The sequence below is a fragment of the Pelodiscus sinensis genome, chromosome 13 (assembly GCF_052426305.1).
Source record: "Pelodiscus sinensis isolate ZL-2025 chromosome 13, ASM5242630v1, whole genome shotgun sequence".
Classification (NCBI taxonomy): domain Eukaryota; kingdom Metazoa; phylum Chordata; order Testudines; family Trionychidae; genus Pelodiscus; species Pelodiscus sinensis.
In genome coordinates this window covers 15,355,250-15,377,330 of record NC_143064.1, presented here as the reverse complement: position 1 = coordinate 15,377,330, position 22,081 = coordinate 15,355,250, and the positions used below count along the sequence as shown (strand labels likewise).

The following is a 22,081-nucleotide window of genomic DNA, read 5'->3' as shown; positions in this document are numbered from 1 at the left end:
CTGCTTATGGGGTATCAGACTTCTTAACTGTTATAAAGGGAATGCACAACCTCTTACTGGCTTACAGAAAGATAGCCCTTAGACCTTGTTACAGAGATATAGGGAGATTCTTAATCTTCTAGTATGGTGAGTGATTTCTTGTAATTTTCATAGAACCACAGAAATATAGGGCTAGGAAAGACCTAAGAAAGTTATCGAGTCCAGCCCCCTGCACGGTGGTAAGTAGGGATGTCAAAGAGTAGTCAACTAGGCTTATCAGTTAATCTTGTCAACAATATGCATTTCTTCCCCTTGCTGCCTCTGTATCAGAGGCAGCAGAGCAGGGAGCAGGAGCTGGTGCTGGGAGGAACCAACTTAAAAGCTGGTTCCCCCCAGCACTGGCTCTGCGGTGCCATGTGCCCCCACCCTCCATGATGCTGCCTCTAACAGTGGCTGGACAAAGAGCTTGGACTCCCCGCAGAAAGGGGCTACTGCTGTACCAGCCTCTATCTGTGGCCAGCTTTGCAGCAGCCTCTCCTGCCCTCTCTTCCCCCCCACAGCAGCCTCTGTCCATGGAGAGGCAGCAGCACAGCGTAAGCAGGCAGTCAGTTTGTATGAGGAGCTGGTTTTTAAACTGGATCCCCTTGTGGACTGGCTCTCGCCTGGCATCCTGCACTGCTGCCTCTGAATTCATGTGATTACTTGACTATTCAATTAACCAATAACTAACATCCCTAGAGGCAGGACCGCTTTTTTTTTCGGAAGAGGCTTTTCCAAAATTTGGCCCATTAACACAGGGTCAAATTTCAGAAAAAAACTCCTCTTTCAGAACATCCCTTATTCCTCTCACTGAGAGGAATACAGAGATGCTGAAAGAATGTGCCCGCTTTTTCGGAAACTGTTCCAAAAAAGCAGAAGCGTTCCCTGGACGCAGCAGAGCTTCTCCGGGATATCCTCTGCAATCTAGACATCGCCTTAGAGCAGCATTTCCCAACCTTTTCCAAATGGGGGCTCATTTTGACAATTCAGGAAGACTTGGTAACTCAAGGCAATTCAAAAACGGGGGGAGGAGAAGGGGCAGAGCCACTTGTTGACCCTTTTGAAATGTAATGGCGACCCATATTTGGGTCCCAACCCATAGGTTGGGAAACCCTGCCTTAGCGTTACAAAGTTTTTCATAATATCTAATCTAAATCTCCCTTGCTGCAAATTACCATAAAATCTCGAATATAATGTATAATGCAAACCCTGACTTTTGAATTTTATCATAATGAAAAAAATCTATACTTCTACATATAATGCACACCCCGACTATTGATTTACTTACTTTTTTGAAAGTCTATACGATTGCTAGTCTATGGGAATAAAATTCAACTTCACATCCGGTGTCCATGTTTATAACTTATTTTCATAAATGTCAGCAATTATCAGAGTTTATAATTATTATTATAAACTATTTCATACGACAAGTAAGACATACATTTCATATTATTCATTGTTTTTAAATATTTTAAAACATTCTAGGAATCTCTGCCATTTCAGTTGATGTTGATTTCATGTTTACTGACGTCTTAGCGTGGCATCGGCATAGTGGAGGTTCGTCATCTTCAGACACAGAACTGCCAAAATAAAACTTTAAACAATAACTCCTATATATAATGTGCACCCCGACTTTGACCCAAAAAAACTCAGAAAAAAAGTGCGCATTATATTCAAGATTTTACAGAAAGTCCATTTTGTGATAGAGCAGTGAATGTCTTATTTGCTTTTAGGGTGTAAGAGAGAACATAGAACATTTACTACCTACACTGGTGTCTGTCTTTTTATAAATACTTCTATATTAGTGGGATGAGCTTACCCATTCTTACTGAAAATACATGATCTGGAATAATAATTATAACTGTATTGATAAAGTGCCCCTATGCTGTCATGCATGGTAGAAATGAATAGGAAACCCGTATTGAAAACAAATGGCAGGGGTGAAGAACCTTTTTTGGGCCAGGGACCTATGACCCACAGAAAAATCAATTGGGGACCGCATCTAAGTGAGAAGCAAAAAACCAACTAAACAAACCCTCATTAATGTGGCCCCTGGCTGAGAAGGAGAAAGACACTCCATGCCTTCCCCTCACACACCAGAGATTGGGGGGGCCCTGGCTAGAAGATTTTGTGTGCTTCAGCCCTGTTGGGGATGGCAGGATACTGGAGCACCAGCGTAGGCTCCCCAATGCTGGCGGGGGCCCTGAGCCTTGGGGACCAGATCAAAGCAAACCAGGGGCCACAGGTTCCCCACCCCTGCAGTAGAGGGAGAGAAAGAAAAGAATAAACAGAATTATAAAGGCAATTTCCTAAACTTTTTATAACCAGAGGCATCGTGCAGCCCTGTCAGTTCCACAATATGGCTATAGTATCAGAGGGGTAGCCGTGTTAGTCTGAATCTGCAAAAGCGACGAGGAGTCCTGTGGCACCTTATAGACTAACTGAAGTGTAGGAGCATAAGCTTTCGTGGGCAAAGACCCACTTCATCAGATGCATGTAGTGGAAATTTCTAGAGGCAGGAATAAATATGCAGGCCAGGATCAGGCTGGAGATGACGAGGTGGATCCAATCAAGGAGCATGAGGCCCACTTCTAGCAGCTGATCTGGAGGTGTGAATCCTGAAGTTTTTTTGCTGCAGGATGGCTACTTTTAGATCTGCAATTGTGTGTCCAGGGAGATTCAGGACCAGACTTCAAAGAGAAACTGCTGAGCTACAGTTCATCTTTAAGTTTGACACAATCAACTCTGGATTAAACAAAGACTGTGAATGGCTTGCTAACTACAAAAGCAGCTTCTGCTCTCTTGGAATTCACACCTCCAGATCAGCTGCTAGAAGTGGGCCTCATCCTCCTTGATTGGATCCACCTCGTCATCTCCAGCCTGATCCTGGCCTGCATATTTATTCCTGCCTCTGGAAATTTCCACTACATGCATCTGATGAAGTGGGTCTTTGCCCACGAAAGCTTATGCTCCTACACTTCAGTTAGTCTATAAGGTGCCACAGGACTCCTCGTCGCAATATGGCTATAGTGTCCCTTTGTTCCCAGGGTGTAGTTCAGGGAGACTGCAGACCTGCATGGGCCATGTTGTGATCTGAATGGCCTCTGTACAGCTCAGAGAGTACATGGTACGCCGAGGCCTATTATATCCACTACAGATGAGTGTGGCTGCAGTTTGGTCATGTGGGTCATCCTTTGGGCTCCTAGCAAATTGCCAAATGGGCCCTTGACTGGGCAAATGTGCCTGCCTCATTTAAAAAAAAAAAACTTTACCATAATTTTGTAGCTTGTAGAGGGTATTTGAAAGTGTGTTATATCATCTATATAATAAGAGTCCAGGAATTTCACTCTGTATGACATGAAGCCAAATACGTCAATAGAGTCCAAATGAAGCAATGAAAGCAGCTTCAAGCATAGTTGAGGGTCTTTTTGTACAGAATATCACCAGGTTGAATCATCACTGGATTTTGCAGTTTGTTATAGTCTGTTTTTTACTTCTGAGCCATTTTGACTTACTGAATTATGCCCTTGCAATGTACAAAAGCTACAGTAAAACACACACCTATGCCATGACAGAACCCTAGACTATTGTGATAGCAGAGGTAAGTCAACCAATCAACTTACTCTACAGCCAATTTATATGCAACAGTTTCCTTGGTTGTATGAGGGAGACTGCACAGATGGTGGATTACTAAGTCCAGCTGCCACAGTTCTTCAAAACCACCCACAACATAACCAGCACACATAATCACCCCAAATATGGATAGGCCACCATGCATGTAGCAAATGCTCCTCATTTGCTACCTGCACAAATCAACACACATCTCCAGGATTATCATTGTCACTCTGACACCTGAATGTCCAATGAGTCAGTATCAAGTGATGGAAATAGCTACATGTATAGCTTGAGAGCTCCTTTTGCTTAGCATTTCACCAAGTTCAATAATCACTAATCTAGGCCCTTTGAGAATCAGATAGACTGTTCTCCAAAGGCTCTGTGGCAGTTTGCATGTGACTTTTAACAGTTGATCGGAAGAGACAAGAACAACAGCTATGTGCGGTAACAAAGAGGGGATTGTGCCTTTAGCAAGGGGGAAGCTCTGTACATACATTTTGGAAAACATACAAACAGCAACATGGTTTGCTAGAACACAGTGCATTGAAACAAAAGCCCTAAAATATTACCTATCTGTAGCTTTACTGCTGCTGTAGATTTTGGGTTGTGTTCACATATTTACCACTGGGCTGTTCTTTGATCATATTTCCTGCTGGAGTGTTCTGTTATCTAATAAATGAAAATAAAAGGAATCTGAAGGATGCCTTTAGTCCTTCACCCATTCCTCGTGTGTGAATGGTGCTTGCTAGACAGCTTGACCATAATACCATCCAGCTCTTCAAGGAAGCTGACAGATTTGCTGCCTCCTCCAGTCAAGAGTTTGCTGGGGAAGATAAGCAGCTCTTCTTTCTTATTGCCATAGAATAAAAACCAGGAATGTAATTTTACTGCTACTGTGGTCTACAATAGCCCAGGCCCTGTCTAATACATTTTCCAAACTCTAATTTGTATATGTTTGTAGAAGGATACGGAAAGGCTACAAAATAGGTTGAGTAAATGGTAGATGAGAAGAGACATTACTTACTGTTCATAGAAATAAAAACAGGGATATGGAATACAGAGATCCAGCCCTTTATTACATGTTTCTAGTCATTCGTATGATTTACTATAAATAGCCTCTTCTGATTCTTGATCTCATCTTTCATTGTTAGAAACAGATTAGTTGCTGATAAATGCCAGAAAGGGACTCTTATCTTATGCTCAGTTCAATTGAGAGAAATCAGTATCTCTGATGTGGGGAAAGTCCTCGACTGAACCGAATGGAATTGTTTGCCATTGATTCTGAAGGGAAATGGCTTTCACTCCTTTTTTTTTTTTTTTTTTTTTTTTTTTTTTTTTTTAAATTGGACCAAATATTTGGCACTTTGGGTCAAATTCAGACCCACAATAAACTGCTTCTCCAATGATTTTAATGAATTTGCATCTAATAACAAAATATGAATTTGGTGCTTTTTTAATCCATTTTGATATAAAATCTGTCATTGTTTTATGTTCTCTTGACATTAGAAATAGGATCTAATATAGTCATTTATATGCCCCATCACTATAGTAACTGAGTGTTTCCCAGATTTCAGACAATAGAAAGTACCACAATCAAAAATAAAGTGCTGCAGCAACAGAGAGAATGTATGAAAAGTAGTCTATCATTCTTCAGAGGATCTGGTTCATTAGTATGTCTAGATTGTTAGATATTTAACTATTGGCTTGAGGCCACGTTATTAGTAAGTTGTATAATAGCTACATACTTAGAATGTTAATTAGGAGTTTATACAATAGGTAGTATTTTTGGGACAACATTTCCACAACAGAGGGGGATGAAATATGTGTGAAACTGACTAAATATAAAACTTTTAATACTCTGATTTTTCCAGACTGGCAATTGATTAAATTGTTTAACCTGACAACTCATACTTACTTTCTTTGCACTGTACTGTTGTGATGTATTTTGTTCATACATTGTTACACAGATATTTGCACTGGATTTATATCTTGGAGTATGTATTGGATTAGCAGAGCCAAGAACTGCTTGTTCTATTTTGTGTTTACAGAATTTCTGTTGCTGAGAGCAGGTTTTCCTATGCTGAAATAAATTTGTGGGAAATTACAACTTTTGGGGGGGGGGGTTATTTTTACCTACTGTTTGCTTAAAACACCCAAATAAGAGTTTATTGACAATAAAATAGGAGGTTCAGTTTCCTTACATCAAGCTTGGAAACAAATAATATTCATAGGGATTTATGAATTAGGTCTTTATAAGCAAAAACCCACTTTCAATTGCTTGTATCTATATATTTTAGAAATGTGCATCTGTCTGTCAGTCCATTTGTTCAAGAACTCCTAAATAGTAAGAGCTAGGACCACCAAATTTGGTATGCAGCTTCCTCTTATCATAACTTAAAGCAAGGTCAGGGTTGGGTTGTGCCAGGATAATAAGATGTGTATGGAATTCGACTGTTTCTCATAAAATGGAAAGGAAGGTGTCTGGCAGGAGGGAGTTATACTGCAGAATGACCATATGGGGGCAGCAAAGAGCAGAGATGGTGTCAGGGCAGCTATAACCGTATTAGGCCAGTGGGGGCAGTGGTGGAGAAAGGGACAGGTATCTACTATATATTTCAGAGAGTTTGTCTGTTTCTCTGTGTGTCTGTCTGTCCCCTAGTCAGGGGATGTCTACCCCTCCCCCAGCTGTGCCCTCTGGAGCTGCAGTGGCCATGGACAGGCACTTCTTACTTGGCTCCAAGCTGCTGTGATGAGAGAGAGCTGGGGTTGTTCTCTCTCCCTGGGGCATTCTTCATACTGAATCCCTATTCCGCCCTCCCCGCCCCTGAACTATGATTTAAATGAAGAAAAACAAAACTTACTTGAGTTAAGGACCTGCGCAACACTGGGTAAATCTCCTAGGCTAGATCTACACCGCAGTAAGTTTGGTGTGAGTAGGTACTTGCACCATCATGGAACTTTTTGGAGGAAAGGACCTTACTTTCCCGCATATATTTTCTGTCTCCAAAAAAAAGTCTGTAAACACTGGAATCAAAGGACAGTCCTTAGAGAAAACAGGCTTTAATATCCTTATCTTGTAGTTTCCATATATTTCATAGTATTCTGAGCCACCATAAGGCTCTAGCATTTTTAATTAAATACTTTTTTCCGTTTTGAGTCTCAAACATTTTGCACTTGCAGTATATAGAGCCTGTTACCTGAGACTGATAGGAATAGTAGAAATTGTTATACTGGAATAGATCAGCAATCCATCTGGCCCAAGATCTTATCTCTGACAGTGGCCAGAACCAGATGCTTCAGAGGATGGCATAAGAACCCTGCAGTAAGTATATATGGGATAATCTGTTCTGCTCTCCCCACCTACATCTCATCCTAAACTCTAATAATCAGAGATTGACTTAAGACCTGCAATACAAGGCTTAATATCACTTCCAAAGCTTTTATTGCCAGTAAATTATAACACTGGATATTTTTTATCGGCTATTCATGTGATTATCTCTGTTTGACTATTTGATTCCCAAAGTGCTTTACTAATTAACTTCACAATACCTCTGTGGAGAAGACAGGCAAATAGCATAATTCCCATTTTACAGATAAGGAAACTGACAGACAGGGGAAAGTAGTATACAATAAAGTGATCTTTTCAGCATTAAGATATACACTGTACTAGTATACACACGTTAAAATCTGGTAGCCCTGTGGCACCTTAGAGACTAACAAAAATCTGGGTTAAACTGCTTCTATACAATATTCAAAGCAGTCTTGGAATTTTCAAAAGCACCTAAAGTAATCACACGCCCATTTCCCATTAAAAATAACTGGAGTTGGTTCCCAATTCCCATTGTTGCCTTTGTAGAGCTCCTTTTCTGCAAGTGTAGAACAGAGAAGTTGCAGCATCCTTCACCACAGGGGCTATGCTAGCAGGGCAGAGAGAAATCCAAAACACATGTTATGCTATGTAAAATACACAAGTCAGAGCAACCGCTTTACTACAGTAAAAACAAGTAGTCCTGTAGCACCTTAGGATATGTCTACATAGCAGTGTTATTTCAGAATAACTGATGATATTCCAAAATAGCATAGTCCATGTCTACACTACAAGCAGTTTTTTCGACAATGTCAAAATAATGTTGAGCTGGAGGACTTCTTACTCCAATTCCTATAACCTTTATTTTATGAGGAGTAAGGGAAGCTGGAGGAAGAGTGCTCTCTCGGACTTCCTTCTGTGTAGACTGTGCCAAAATCTAAAATAAGCTATTTCATATTAAGTTACGCAATTGACATAGCTCAAATTGCGTAGTCTGTTTCGGCTTTAGCCCTGCTGTGTAGAGTACTCTTAGGCTATGTCTACACTTGCAGCTTCTTGCACAAGTATGGCTGATCTTGCACAAGAATCCTCAGAGCATTCACACTGCCAACCTGCTCTTGCACAAGGAAATTTACAGTACAGGGTGGTAAGAGAGGGCTTCTTGCGCAAGAGCTACGTTCTTTCTTAACAGGTGTAAGCCCTCTTGCGCAGGAGCTCTTGCATAAAGGGGCAGTGTGGACGTTCAGCAGGGATTTCTTGCGCAAGAAAACCCTATGGCTAAAATGGCCATTAGAGCTTTCTTGTGCAAGAGAGTGTCCACACTGCCATGGGTGCTCTTGCGCAAAAGCACAGCGCGCACATGGCAGTGTGGACATTTTCTTGCGCAAGACTCCTTGCACAAGAAGCCTCCAGTGTAGACATAGCCTTAAAGGGTGAGTCTACACAGCAGGGCTTAACTCAAAATAAACTATGCAGATTGAGCTATGTCAATTGCATAGCTTAAGTCGAAATAGCTCATTTTGAAATTGAGAGCGTCTACCCAGCACTTATTTCGAAATAGAGCACTCTTCCTCCAACTTCCCTTACTCCTCGTACAATGAGGGTTATGGGAGTCGGAGTAAGAAGTCCTCCAGCTTGACAGTATTTCTGCCTGCTGTGTAGAGGACTTAGTTATTTAAAAATAACACTAATTATTTTGAAATAATGTTGCTGTGTAGGCATACCCACAGAGACTAACTGTATCTAGCTATATTTATCTATAGAAATAGATGTATAATTTTCTGTGGGTTTTGCCCAAGCCAGCTCATGATATATATATACTCTCTCTCTCTCTCTCTCTCTCTTTCTCTCTCTATGTATATATATTTTGTTAGACTCTAAGGTGCCACACTACTCATTGTTTGTAAAGTTGCAGACTAACACCGCTACCCTTCTGAGACGTTTGGTACAGCGTGTTGTACCCCTGAGCTACTGCCAGCCCATGCATATGTTCCCTCTCTAACACATCATGCTGCACCCCTTTCTGGGGCGTGCCACCCCGTGTAAACGCTCCCCAGTACATGCCATGCCCCCTTCGCAACACAGTCTACACTAGCGCAGTCTCAGGACGCCCCAGTGTTTTCCATTCTAGAACCCCCCGGCAAATGTTACCCAGGGCAACAGGCCCCCCCCCCTTTACAATTCTAGAGCAGGCCAGCTCCGCTCCGCGTTCACCGCCCCCACCCCGCCGTTTACACCAGCCCAGGGCGCCCCCAGCAGCGCTTAGCTCCGCCCCGCGGCGGCCCGGCGCGTCGTAGGCCGAGGGGCAGGGCCTCTGCTAGGCCAGCCCCGCCCGGCGCCGCCATGCCCAAGGTGGTGTCCCGCTCCGTGGTCTGCTCCGACACCCGGGACCGCGAGGAGTACGATGATGGAGAGAAGCCGCTGCACGTTTACTACTGTCTGTGCGGCCAGATGGTGCTGGTGCTGGGTGAGCCGGGGGAGGGGGTAGCTGGGGTCTGGGGGAAAGGGGCAGGGACGAAGGGACCCCAGTCTTAGCTCGGTGGGTCCCTATAGATCCCTGAAGGCCAGAGTCTGGGATGGCAGCTGGGTGTGGGGTGTCTTTCTGTCGGTCAGTTTGTGGGGCACAGGTGGGCGGGGATGTTGGGCCTCCTTGAGGACCGGGAAGATTCCCACAGAATGTGCCTGTGATGCACCCGCTGAGCCAGCGTGCTCCCCCCCGACAGTCTGGTCCCTGGGAAAAATCCGAGCAGGAAGCTGATCTGCCTTTGGGCCTTTATTCCTGCCTCTGCCGTCTCTTCCTTCCTGGCCTTGGACATGTCACTTCCCCTGCATGTTAGTTTCCCATCTGCAAAGTGAGACAGATAAAGCTGCCTTAGATGCTTGGGGATGCTGTGAGGCTAAATTCTGAGGCTCTTGGAGTGTCAAGGGATGATAGCCTGCTGTGATCGTAGCAGAAGGAAACAGGAGCTTCTTGCTCATCCACTCATCTTTTACTAATTTCAGCCAGGCACTTCAGTTCTCTGGGCCTAATGCTTGTTCAGTGCTTAGAATGGTCAAGTAAACTTATTGCTAAGTTTTGTCACCACTGTCCAGCATCACTCTGGGTCCAGCATCACTCTTGGCATTCAATGTTTCTTAAATTCTTGTGTTGGGTAGGGATGTGAATGTGTACCCAGTTAACCGATGAGCCTGGGCTCATTGGTTAACAAGCATGATTACATGCAGCTCCCACACACGCTGATGCATCTGATACAGAGGCAACAGTGCTGGGTGGGGGCAGGCCTCCCCCTCCTGCCCACTCTTATGTTTCAGACAGAGGTAGCAGTGGGGGAGGAGGGGAAGGTGGCTCCATGGAAGCCTCCATCTCCCCCCACATGTGTAAATTTGTAAGCACTGAAATTTCCATCAGTTACATATTTATCTAAATAAAAGCATTTTAGCATCCTTAGTGCTAGGAGCCTCCCTTTCTCCTTCTCTCCCCCCCCCCCCCTACTCTCTACCTGCTTAATTATGCTTGGTTATGATGAATCTGCAGCTGAGAAGAGGAAGAGATTGCTTAGTCCAGAGACCATCAAGTACCTTGGCTAAGTGGGTTGAAAGGAGAAGTTTTGGGCACTCTTCTGTGTCTGGACTTTGTTCAGATGGATTAATAAACCATCAAACATTTATGTCATAAGAAGATCATGTAGAAACCTGACAGTGGATCAGTGCTGTTGTCTGGCTGTTTCATAATGTTGGAGGATAATAAGCTAATGTGTGATGAAGGAAAGTCACTGAATATTCACCAAATGGAAAAAAATGACCCTTCAAAGTTTCTGTCTCCTCATCTCAGATGAGCACTCCTGAAACTCCCTCTCTCAGCAATGGGGCTGAAACTTCATTTTATAACAGCCTCTCCCTTCACTTCTGCAGACTGTCAGCTGGAAAAGCTGCCCATGAGGCCTCGAGACAGAGCTCGGGTGATTGATGCGGCCAAACATGCCCATAAATTCTGTAATACAGAGGAGGAGGAAAATGTGTATCTCAGAAGGTAGGAAATCATTGTCCCCTGGCTCCCTTGCCAGTTGCTGTGACAGTTTCACTGTGCTTCTAATTTTTTGAATGAAAATAACTCCTACAACAGGTAACCTGACTACTATTAAATCTAAAGTTGTAACAGTGTCATTAGCTCAGTTATTGGTATTAAAAGATATAGTCAAATAGTTTAAGGCCCCACGTAAGCTACATGATAAGGAATGCCATCTAAATGCTAATTCTCTTCCCTGTTTACCAGAGGAAAAAAATAATTAAATTTAAAAAAAATACAACCTGGTCTTGATTTTTATGACCACAACAAAATCAGACATGAAGCCAAACTATCGAATGTGAAGTGAGCAGCTTCTAAGAAGATTTCTGATAAAAGGAGGCCATGGAGAGCCTTTTATAGCATGCTGGTGGTTACTGCAGTACAGAATTGACAGGCTAAAGTGCAGCCTAATTGGCAGAAAGGACTCTCTATTTTGTTTTCATCGCTTTGGATTTTAGGTAAATTGCAGCACTCCTGCTTTCTAATATTGCTAAATGTGACCCAGGGAACATTAATATTAAACATCTTATTATACACATGTACACAGCCCCTTAGGGCATGCCACAAACTGACACACATTCTCTGACCCAAAGAATTTGTAGTCTCAGAGAGAGGATTAAAGGCTTATCTGATGGACAGTTATGTTGTAACAAGCTAGTGTGTGAATCTGTCCATAGTAGTCCGACCTTCACAAATTGTCCATGCAGGCCCTGCTGCTGTGCAGTGAAAGTTCTGAGGTGCACTTGGCTCTACATTATTTTCATAGCAGGGTGGCAGTGTCCACAGAGCCTGTTTGTGCATGGCAGGCTAGTGTGGGATAGATTTGGATCTCAGTTTGCTGTGAGCTAAGTGTTTATAAGGACAAGCCCTAAGACAAAACAGGACAGCAGCTCAAGTAAGGAAGGATGTTGAATGTTCATCAGGGATAAAATCAAGGTAGGAAGACTTTCTTGAAAAAAATTTCCTTTAAACCCCTTTTTAAAAAAAGGTATTTTTGCTCTGGTCCTAATACTACTACACTATGGTCTGTCACTGTGATGTGTGTTTTCCTGACTTCTCTTCTTCTACAGTGATTCTAGTTTTATGCTCCATTCATGGTCCTCCTGCTTCCATGTCTCTCTTAGCTGGTGTCCAGCATGAGACTACTGTTCCTCCTTTACGGGCTCCTAATGCATTACAAACCTGTTAAGTATACACAGCCCCCCAAGGTATTATCTCGTTGCTCTTCCAGAATTATTTTGTATTCTTAGGTGTTTCTAATGCATTCCTCTCCTTAATAGCTAGAGCCTTTCCATTTTTCTGTAAACTCTCTCTTTCTCCCCTAGACCTGAAGGAATTGAACGGCAGTACAGGAAGAAGTGTGGGAAGTAAGTGTCAGCAGAGCAAAACGTCATTATAACATAAGACAAGGGTGGCTAGTAATTTTTGGTGGGGGGCTGCTCCCAAGATTTTGGAAAGTGGTCCAGGGCTGCATTTTTCTGTGGCTGAGATGTGGGGTCTAGGATGGAAGTTGGGTGCAGAAGGGCACATGGATAAGAGACAGGGGTGCAGGAGATGGTGTGAGGTCTGAGAAGGAATTTGGGTTTAGGAGGGGGTTGTGACCTGGGTCAGGGAGGGAGGATGGGTGCAAGAGAGGATTCTGGCTTAGGGGAGGCGTTTAGGAGGGGATACAGAGTACGGGAGGAAATTGTGACCTGGGGCAGAGGGTGCAGAGTTTGGTTAGTGACCTGGGGGGAGGGAAGAGGGGCTGGAGTGCCAGAAGCAGGCTTTGGCTGGGAGCTGAGGATTGGGCTGGGGGTAGGAAGATCACACAGAACCTCTCCCTCCCTCCAGAGCAGAGAGCCACATGGAGCCGTCCTCCCTTGAGGGTCCTGGCAGGGTGGTCTGTGGGCCAGATCCAGTGGCTTGGCAGGCGAGATTCAGCCCACAAGATCTATCTTGCCCATCCCTGACATAATAGATGCTTGTCTTTTACTTTCCATTGATTGTCAAACCCCCTTGGAAATAACATTTCTTCTCATAAGAGTGACTGCTAGAGAAAGGAGATTTTTAACTTGTGTGGTGTGATAGGGGTATTGACATTTTATAACCCTGATACTAGTCTTGTAGCTGAGGCCAGAATGTAAAGACCAACCTTTTACCAATACTCCTATGTGAGGCAACGATATTATAAAATGAGCTTTTGTTAAAATGCATATTTGTGCCACTTCAGTTGTTGACATTCTAATGTTTGGTCTATGATTTATTTGTACCCTTCTTGGACGACCAGTTATGTGAAAAAGAAGTTGCAGCTGGTCCAAGAAAGCTAAATTAGCTAGATGGTCACTTAGCTACATGCGGTATAGGGCTTGTTTTAAAGTCCATTTGGTAAATAAACTGCAACAAAGGCATCGAACATGAGACTAAGATCTGCACTCTTTTACCAGTAGATGTTACTTTTTTCAGGTGTGGACTTTTGCTCTTCTACCAGCACCAGCAGAAGAATGCCCCGGTTACTTTCATTGTGGATGGAGCTGTGGTCAAGTTTGGACAGGGTTTTGGGAAAACAAACATATACACTCAGAAACAAGAGCCTCCCAAAAAGGTAATTAGGCTTAGATGAGTTTCAAAGCTATTTTTCCCTTTCAAAAGGATATGGATGAACAAAATGACCTAACAGATCTTGGCTGTATCTACTAGAGTGCCTGGCCCGTGGGACGTCTACTATTAATTTCTTTTGGTTGGCCTGAAATAGTGGTGTTGACTGCACTCAGTTTCTGCTAAGGAAGACTAATACTGAGTTTCTGAAACCAGAGGAGGGAGGAATAAGGATAAGGAGAGATCCCTGGCCCTGTTAGATCAGTGGCCTAAACAACCAAGATCCATTTGTAAACATCTCAGGCTCATCACTTGAATATTATCTTTTCTCCAGTTCTTGATATTAATTAAGCACATTGATTCCAAGAACTGGATCATCTAAGTTCCAGCAAATCCACGCAGTTAATTTTACAGTGCTTCACATAAAGGGCCTTACTTACCAGTACAGATTTACAGAACAAGTGTTCAAAGCTATGGAGTAAAGTTATTGGTGACACTAGAGTGCACTAAACTAAAGCAAAATGTTTTGTTCATTACCTAGGTGATGATGACCAAACGGACGAAGGACATGGGCAAGTTCAGTTCAGTCACAGTCTCCACTATTGACGAAGAGGAGGAAGAGATTGAAGCAGTGAGTTTTCGTTGCTAATGCTAGTGGGTTACCTGGGGATTTTGTTGGGACACCAAATCTAAGCTCTTCACTGTAACATCTGGTGACCTAAACTTTGCTGTGGCTAAAAAGATTCGTGCTGTAGGCATGGATCATCCTACTAGTTCTAGTGAGATGGCCATTTTAAATCTTCTAGGACAAGCTAACTAATGCTACTGAGTTACCATGTGGTAGCTGTCCTCTCAGCACTGTCTGCTTCTCTGCTCTGAGAGCTTTTTAGTTTATTTTTCCTTCTGCACAACAGTTTGCGGGCAATTGTGACCTCATTTCTACCTCTCCTGTCTTGTCATTCTGCAGTCCTCATAGTTGAAATGAATGGGTGAGTCTCAAGTAGGGATGTTGGATGCCATCTAATGTAATAATTGTGTATCCACACCAAATATTAGCAGTTATACAATTATTCAGTAGTCCCTGGAGGTGGACTAGCAGCCAGTGCGCTCCCGGACCCACTCCTGGGGAGCCCCCAGCCATTCTGCACTGCTTCTTTTAATACAGAGGCAGCAGTGCGAGGTGGCAGCCACTGTCCATGCAGGGCTTGAGCTCCCTGTGAACAGAGGCTATTCTGCCATCCCACGAACAGCCTCTGTTCTCTGCAAGCCCAAGCCCACTGCAGACAGAGGCTGCTCTGGCATTCCTCCTGCCCTCCCCCACCTTTGCACTGCTGCTTCTGTTACAAAGGCAGCAAGAGGGGGAGAGTGTGCATATCATTAGCATTAACCGATTAGCCCAGGTTTATCAGTTAATTGTTTACACAACTATAGGTAACATCCCTAATCCAAGTCAGATATACTCAGATAACCAGGTAATTAACATATTAAAACGTTTAGGTGACAGTCTCCTCATATGGTAGCATTTAATGGTCTGCCATCTGGTAACACAGCATCTTTTAGCCCTTATGATTGGCCCTGCACTGTGTCTGCTATAATCTGGTTCAGAGCACACACAACATGTCAACCTTGATTGATTTTGCTTGTGCTAGCCAGAACAGCATAGTGGTGATTTAAGTTGGCCAGGGACTTGCGACAGTGATACTTTACTTCCTGTTCTAAGCTGCTGTTTTGATGCATTTTAAGCAGAGGGCATGCGACACCCTAGAAATGCATGCTGCATTTCAGTAGCAGGAAAAATTCTCACTTTAGAGTTTGCCTATCTGAGCATTTTGAGATTTTTTGTGAGGAAAAAGCCACTGTAGAAATATACAGAAACATTATTGCACAATGGGGATGTTTACACAGGGGCAGGCCTCACACTAAGCTTAAGTAGTGCTCCCATTGTCACTAATGTTATATTCTGCTGGAAATTGAATCTGCCTGTCTCATTTATCAGCTGACTCAGCGAGAACTGCACTGCTTCAGTGTATAACTCAGCAGCTTTGTATTTTTTACAGCGAGAGATTGCAGATTCTTATGCACAGAATGCAAAAGTGATTGAAAAGCAGCTAGAACGCAAAGGCATGAGCAAGAGGAGGCTGCAGGAACTGGTAAGTCTGTTTTGTTTTCAGTGCACTGTTGCTGCAACTGTATCTTTTATAGGGTGTCTAATATATAAAAGCACCAGAGTGAGGTTTACAGAATTCACATGATGTTTTGGAGGTGGGGGTTCTTAAACATAAAAATTATTTATTATTTGTTTTTTCCCAATTTAAGTTAAAAATACAAATCGCTTAAAGAAAATCTACACTATTATTGCAGGTTCCCCCTCTCCCCAAGTTGTCTAACACCATAAGGAGCTTACACATCGCCTTACCTTACCTCTCCTACCCATCCTTAGAGAAAACTGTACAGAGATTTTTCTCTAGTCCTTTACAACTGAAGGGCACAGAAAATTATTCATTGACCTACTCAAAAAGGATAGTTTGTAAGACATTGGTGCAACCAGAGCAGCCTCTGGAGCCAGCTAACCCACGAATGGTCAGATTACAGCTGGGGGAAATTACCTCAAAACTTGAGCAACAGAAGGTGCCTTACACATTATTTCTCAGCCTTCCAACCCTGGGCTTTAGCGTAGACTACCCAAGGGAGCAAGTTGCAGAGAGGAGAGCCTGCCAATACGGTAGCTCTGGAAAGATTAACCTAGAAACCAACAGTAAGGACATCCCAGCTGATCTTAACTATGGCTACAGGCTTATATAGTCTGGTAAATCTTTTCCATCTCCAACTTCTATTTAGCTCACCTCCTTGGCAGTGCATGATATAAGGTGTGAAATTACCTCTTAAATAAATAATATGAAACCATTTGGGGCTGCAAAGATTGTAATCCACCTTCTGATTTGCACCCAGAAACAGAGGGTAGTGAAATGAAGAGACTTGAAGCATTTCGTTCTTTACCCAGATGACAAGTGGCTGCATGCTGCATTAGTAATGCTCAGCCCAGAAGATCATAATCTCAGAGTGCTGAAGAGAAAGCTACTTGTGATGTCTTGTGTAGTGTTTTCATTTTGTCCCAATTTTTCTAATCAGGCTGAGCTGGAAGCCAAGAAAGCCAAGATGAAAGGAACCCTGATAGATAATCAGTTCAAATAAGAGGAACCCCCATCAGATCATGCTCAGTCAGCTGAATATTTGGAGAGAGAAGAAAACCAACATCAGCTTCTGAGATTCCAACAGAGATTTCAGTCAGTTCTGCAGACCCTAAGTACTACTTTTAAGAATTCTGCATTGAAACCAGCTCGGAAGGTAACAGGGTAATAGCGGCTGTACTTTGATCTCTGGTGTTTTAATACACTGAAGGACTTCAAAGATTTTTTTAATTACATTTCTGTGCATCTCCAAGTGTCTTACCTCTAATAGCTGGACGTTTGGGGTAACAACTGTTCCAGGAGGAACATTCCACCAGATGCGTGCATGGATTTACTGCACCGTTACATAAGATCAGTGAGTTATTTTCAGGTGTACATAAATTCCAATAAATACTTTAGATGTGTAGGTAAAGCAATAATCTAACTGTACAGCAAATAAATCCTTACAAAGTAAGTTGTTTTCATATTCTTATTTTTTTTTAATTATTCAAATCATGCAGTATGTACAAAGGGAATTCTCACCTACCCATGCTGGAATGGCAATAATCTATACAAATCTTCAACATGTTTGCTAACTGAAAATCTTCCCTGAACAGACAAGGTCCCATGATGCAACACAATTGGGCAGAAGCGTGTCTTTGTAAACTCCCAGCACTTTTGAAAACAAGCCATTTCGGACAATGGTTCCCAGCCTTTTTTATACCGCAGACCAGCAACCTCAAAACTTTTGGCGGACAGGTATAGAAACATTTGCATTATGGTAATTGATTTATTTGCAAATTCATTATAACACAGGACTGCTTTAAATCAATTATTTTACATTGCATCTGTACGCACACAATAAGGGAACCAGGGGAAGATGGAGAAGGGGGTGAGGAGCGCGAACGAAAGAGGGGACCAAGCTGGGGAGGGGCTGGGCTGAAAGTGGCAGGGCACTGACACCAGCTCACAGAGCTTGTACCCTCACCCCACCCCAGCTGCCTGGATAGTGGCAGCTCCTGCTCAGCCCCAGCCACCCCGCCAAAGGGTTCCTGAGTGTGGGCTCAGCGCAGCTGGGCGGTGGCAGGTCCCTGTGTGTGCCTGCTGGCTGAGCTGGTGGAAGCACCTGGGAACTTCTCCTTGGCTGTAGCCGTCCTCCACGTGGCCCTAGCCCCAGCTGCCAGAGCAGCCCGCCTTTCACGCAGCCCCATAGCGACTGACAGAGCTGGAACTGTGGCCACGCTGAGGCCAACTCAGCAGGGACAGCCTCACCACGGACCCATTGCAGCACACAGCTGGGGCAGCTGCCCGCCGTGCCATTCACCAAGGCTGCACTGGCCAGCCCATGGGGCAGTTACTACTCCCTGTGATCAGTTGGGAGCATTACTGTCCCTCCTATCATAGCCCTCCCTCCATGCTTAATGAGAAACAGTCACATTTCGTGCTCATCCCATTGTCCTGGCACAACCAAACCCCAACCTTGCTTTACATTATGATAAGAGGAAATTACACACCAAATTTGGTGGTCCTAGCTCTCACCATTTAGGAAGAGTTCTTGAACAGATGGAAGGACAGATGCTCAGACTCTCTCAAATATACAGTAGAGTGGGGTTAATGATGTCAGCTGCGATACTGAATTTTATACGATTGGCCCAAAACATGGAGCATGAGCCTGCTCCGGCTTAAATCAGTTAAAAGTCCTGTTGAGTGAATACAAAGAAATGATTTCAGGACCTTTTTCTGGAAGAACATAAAATGACCATTGTTACTTCCCTGGGATATGTGTGCACACATGAATATGCTGTTGTATGCACAAGTTTTCACTAATTGTATTAAATCCACTAGAATAAATAAAGTTTGAGAAAAGACGGCTGAGTTAAAAATCAGCTGCTAATAATAGTCATTTGTGATGTTTTTCCCTTCATGATTAACTTCTTCATTCTCAGCCAACATTAGCAGCACAGCACAGGGAAATGGCCTTTTCTCCTAGCTTTGACTTTCAAAGGACCAGCCAGCGCCCAGCTGCAGCTCTGAATTCCTCTTGTGGATAAAGATCTGTCTAATAACGGAGTGGTCAAACCGTGGCTCAAGAGCTAAATGTGTCTCTTTTGGAGTTAAAGTACAGTTTATGAAAGCCCTCCATGTCCTCCTCATTCTCTGCCTACCAGATTGGGCTGGGAGCTTGGGGATTCTGCCCTGCAGTGGAGGGGTGGGGCTACGGGCTTCTGCCCTACAGGCAGGAGAGCCAACAGACTTGCCAGGCCCTTGGGCAAGGGAAGACTGGGCTCTGTTCTGTACTCCCAGAGGGGCGGGGCCTTGGGTGGGAGGGGCGGGGCTGGGAGCTCTCAGTGCTGCCCAGAGGGTACCACATCTCCCCCACCCCCTGCAAGCCTCAGAGCCAGCTGGAGCATGGTGCATTGCACTCTGGCAGTGATTTAAAAGGTCTGGGGCTCCAGCCAACCCACTGTAGTAGTAGCAGCCATGGCAGCTGGAAGCCCTGGAACTTTTTGAATTGCTGGGACCCTGGGCAGTTGTCCCCTTTGCTCCCTCCCCACCCAGTGGATCGACCTGCTTAGAGGGGTTGGAGTCTAAGGCTTTAGCCAGGTCCAGCCTTCGGGCAAGGTGAACGAGGCAGTTGCCTTGGGCCTCATGTTTTCAGGGCCCCATGCTGCTCAGCTGCTGGCCCCGCCCACCCGGCTGCTCACTCACTGCCCTGACTGGGAGCTGCGCGGCCCAACCAAACACAGCATGCTGCCTTAAGCCCCACGAATTCTTTGGCTGGGCCTGGCATTAGCTCCATAGCCCTGCAGATACCACCATCCCTTGGGAAAGGGAGAGTGTCTTGCTTTTCTTGAACTTCTGAAGCTTGCTGTATGTGGTTTGGTGGGTCAGTAAGTTTAGCCACTCCTGGTCTGGTCGTTCTGAAGCAGTGATGGACCAGGCTCTGCAGCCCTCAATAGAGCCCTGAACAGAATCCAATCTGCACACGTGGTCCATGGGTATCTGCAGATTCACCAGGGTCTAACCCTCAACACAGCTAGCTACTAGAGCAGAGGTGGGGAACCTAAGGCCTGGGGGCCGGATGAGGCCCCTGGCTTACCTGGATCTGTCCCCCAAGGCTCAGGGGCCCCCAGCATTTGAGAGCCTGCACTAGGGCTGGAGCACACAAAATCTACTATGCTGGGCCACCCCTAGGGCCTGGTGTGTGAGGAGAATGTGGGGAGTGTCTTTCTTCTTCTCAGTTGGGGGCCACATCAGTAAGGGTTTGGGGTTTTTTGTTTGGGTTTTTTTTCCCACTTTTGTGGCCCCTGACTTATTTTTCTGTGGGTCAGCAGCCTCCAGCTCAAAAAGGTTCCCCATTCCTGTACTAGAGGGTTTGCATCTTAAATTCTGGGCCTTACATCAGTACAGTTCACCCATACAATGTATGGGTGAAGAACACAAGCAACAGGCATGGTTATAATACACCTGTCACCATTCCACATGGTTGGTTCAAATCCCTTGTCTAATTAGGTCTTCTCACCCAAAAGGGATTTAAGTTGCATTTAGAGTGAGGAAAAAAAAAGTAATAGGACACCATGATGATGTGATCCATGTGCTGTGGCAGGAAGCTAGTATTCCAATCCCAGATCTACCACGGATACACAAAGTTACTATTTCCATTGAACTGCAAGTTCCATTAACAATTTTCATCAATCCCAAGATATTCAAACAAATAAGAACTTATTTTCTTTCAGTGTGCTTGTAAAGACCAATTTAAAGTGGTAAGCGCTGTGGAGCTCTGTAGAGGGTGCTGTAAAAAGCTGTCCTAAGAACAAACTTAACGCAGTTGGTTAATATATTGACCTTTTGCTCTTGGAAATCAGTGTCAATTTATTAAGACACTTGGAAGGCAGGAAAAGCAGATTCTACTGCTGACTCGCTGTGAGCTCCCAGGGACTTTTCTTCACTTCTTTCTGCTGTAATGTCCTCATCTGTAAAATACTTACCCACTTTGTAAAGTGCTTTGGAATCAGGGGGTTAAAAAGTGCTATATAAGTACTGAGCATCATTATTAGGGTTACTGATGGGGTTTTTGGGGAGAGGAGGGTGTCTGTACACACAAGTTGTGCTGCTTTGCCTGTACCTGCATAGCATATACCTCAAGCACAGAGACAGTTATAATCATAGGTAGGTACTTTACACCAGTATACTCCTGGGATGTGTCTAGACTGGCCAGTTTTTCTGGAAAATCTTGCCAGCTGTCTACACTGGCCGCTTGAATTTCTGCAAAAGCACTGACTTCCTACTGTAAGAAATCAGTGCTTCTTGCGGAAATACTATTCTGCACCCATTCAGGCAAAAGTCCCTTTTGCGCAAAAGGGCCAGTGTAGACAGCTCAGATTTGTTTTCTGCAAAAAAGCCCCGATCGCGAAAATGGCGATCGGGGCTTTTTTGCGGAAAAGCGCGTCTAGGTTGGCATGGACGCTTTTCCACAAAAAGTGCTTTTGCGGAGAAGCATTCGTGCCAATCTAGAGGCTCTTTTCCGCAAATGCTTTTAACGGAAAACTTTTCCGTTAAAATCATTTGCGGAAAATCATGCCAGTCTAGACATAGCCCTGCACAAGAAGAGGAATAAGGCCTTATCTGCCTGAGGAGGGGTTGTCTGGTATAGCTAACAACATAACCTCTACAGCACTGTAAGCAAAGTTACATCAGTATAGCTGTGTCCCAGCTGGAGTTGTGCTGACTTAAGTGTGACCTTGTTCACCTAACCGAGAGAGGGCAGAGGGCAGATCGTGGGAGGTGGGACATCTGGAGCCTATTGCATGAGCCTCTGCAGCTTAAGCTAAAAGCCAGCTGGCTCTCAGCTAAGACTGAGGAAACTCAGTGGTCTAAGCGTCACTACACTGGACTGTAGAGTACACCCAGTAGGCGAGTGGGTCACACTCACACTTGTACAAAATCTGTTCATGGACCAGGGAGATCCGAGTTTATTTGCACGTCACTCACCAAACAACAGCAGGGGGCATTTCAGGTCGGGCCTGTGCTAGCTGAGCAATGTCAGTGTAACTCCTCCTCCTCCTCCTCGTGGTTCCTTTCTGCCTGGCTGAGGAAGCCGGTGACTATCGGTGGAGGTTGTAATGCCCTTCGGAAGCCACGCGCCACTGGGGAGTCAGCGGTTCCCAGCCGGGTGGAAGGAGGGGCCGCTCCTTAGCCTCTGCAGCCCTGTTAAGGCACGCCCTGGGAGGAAGGATTTTGCAATAGATGTCAATGAGATCTGAAACGTCCCTGGTTTTCACAGGCTGACAAGCCGGCCACGAGACCTCAGCTCAGACGCAGGCCAGTGGC

General features: G+C 44.5%; 1 protein-coding gene across 1 annotated transcript; it reads left to right on the top strand.

Annotated features, from left to right (window-relative positions):
• The first annotated feature begins 9,176 nt into the window (after positions 1–9,176).
• STEEP1 (STING1 ER exit protein 1) lies at positions 9,177–17,225 on the top strand. The gene is made up of 7 exons (XM_006115420.5): positions 9,177–9,407; positions 10,853–10,970; positions 12,332–12,373; positions 13,452–13,590; positions 14,125–14,214; positions 15,641–15,733; positions 16,713–17,225. Exons 1-7 carry the CDS (start codon positions 9,284–9,286, stop codon positions 16,773–16,775), a joined length of 669 nt encoding a protein of 222 aa, XP_006115482.1. The 5' UTR covers positions 9,177–9,283; the 3' UTR covers positions 16,776–17,225.
• Positions 17,226–22,081: the final 4,856 nt, after the last annotated feature.

What these genes read in the sequence shown, in the direction of transcription:
- STEEP1 (XM_006115420.5), top strand. Translation starts at nt 9,284, where the DNA reads ATGCCCAAGGTGGTGTCCCGCTCCGTGGTCTGCTCCGACACCCGGGAC. An exon ending in GAAAATGTGTATCTCAGAAG is followed by an intron (nt 10,971 to 12,331) that starts GTAGGAAATCAT and finishes TTTCTCCCCTAG; the next exon opens with ACCTGAAGGAATTGAACGGC. An exon ending in AACAAGAGCCTCCCAAAAAG is followed by an intron (nt 13,591 to 14,124) that starts GTAATTAGGCTT and finishes TTCATTACCTAG; the next exon opens with GTGATGATGACCAAACGGAC.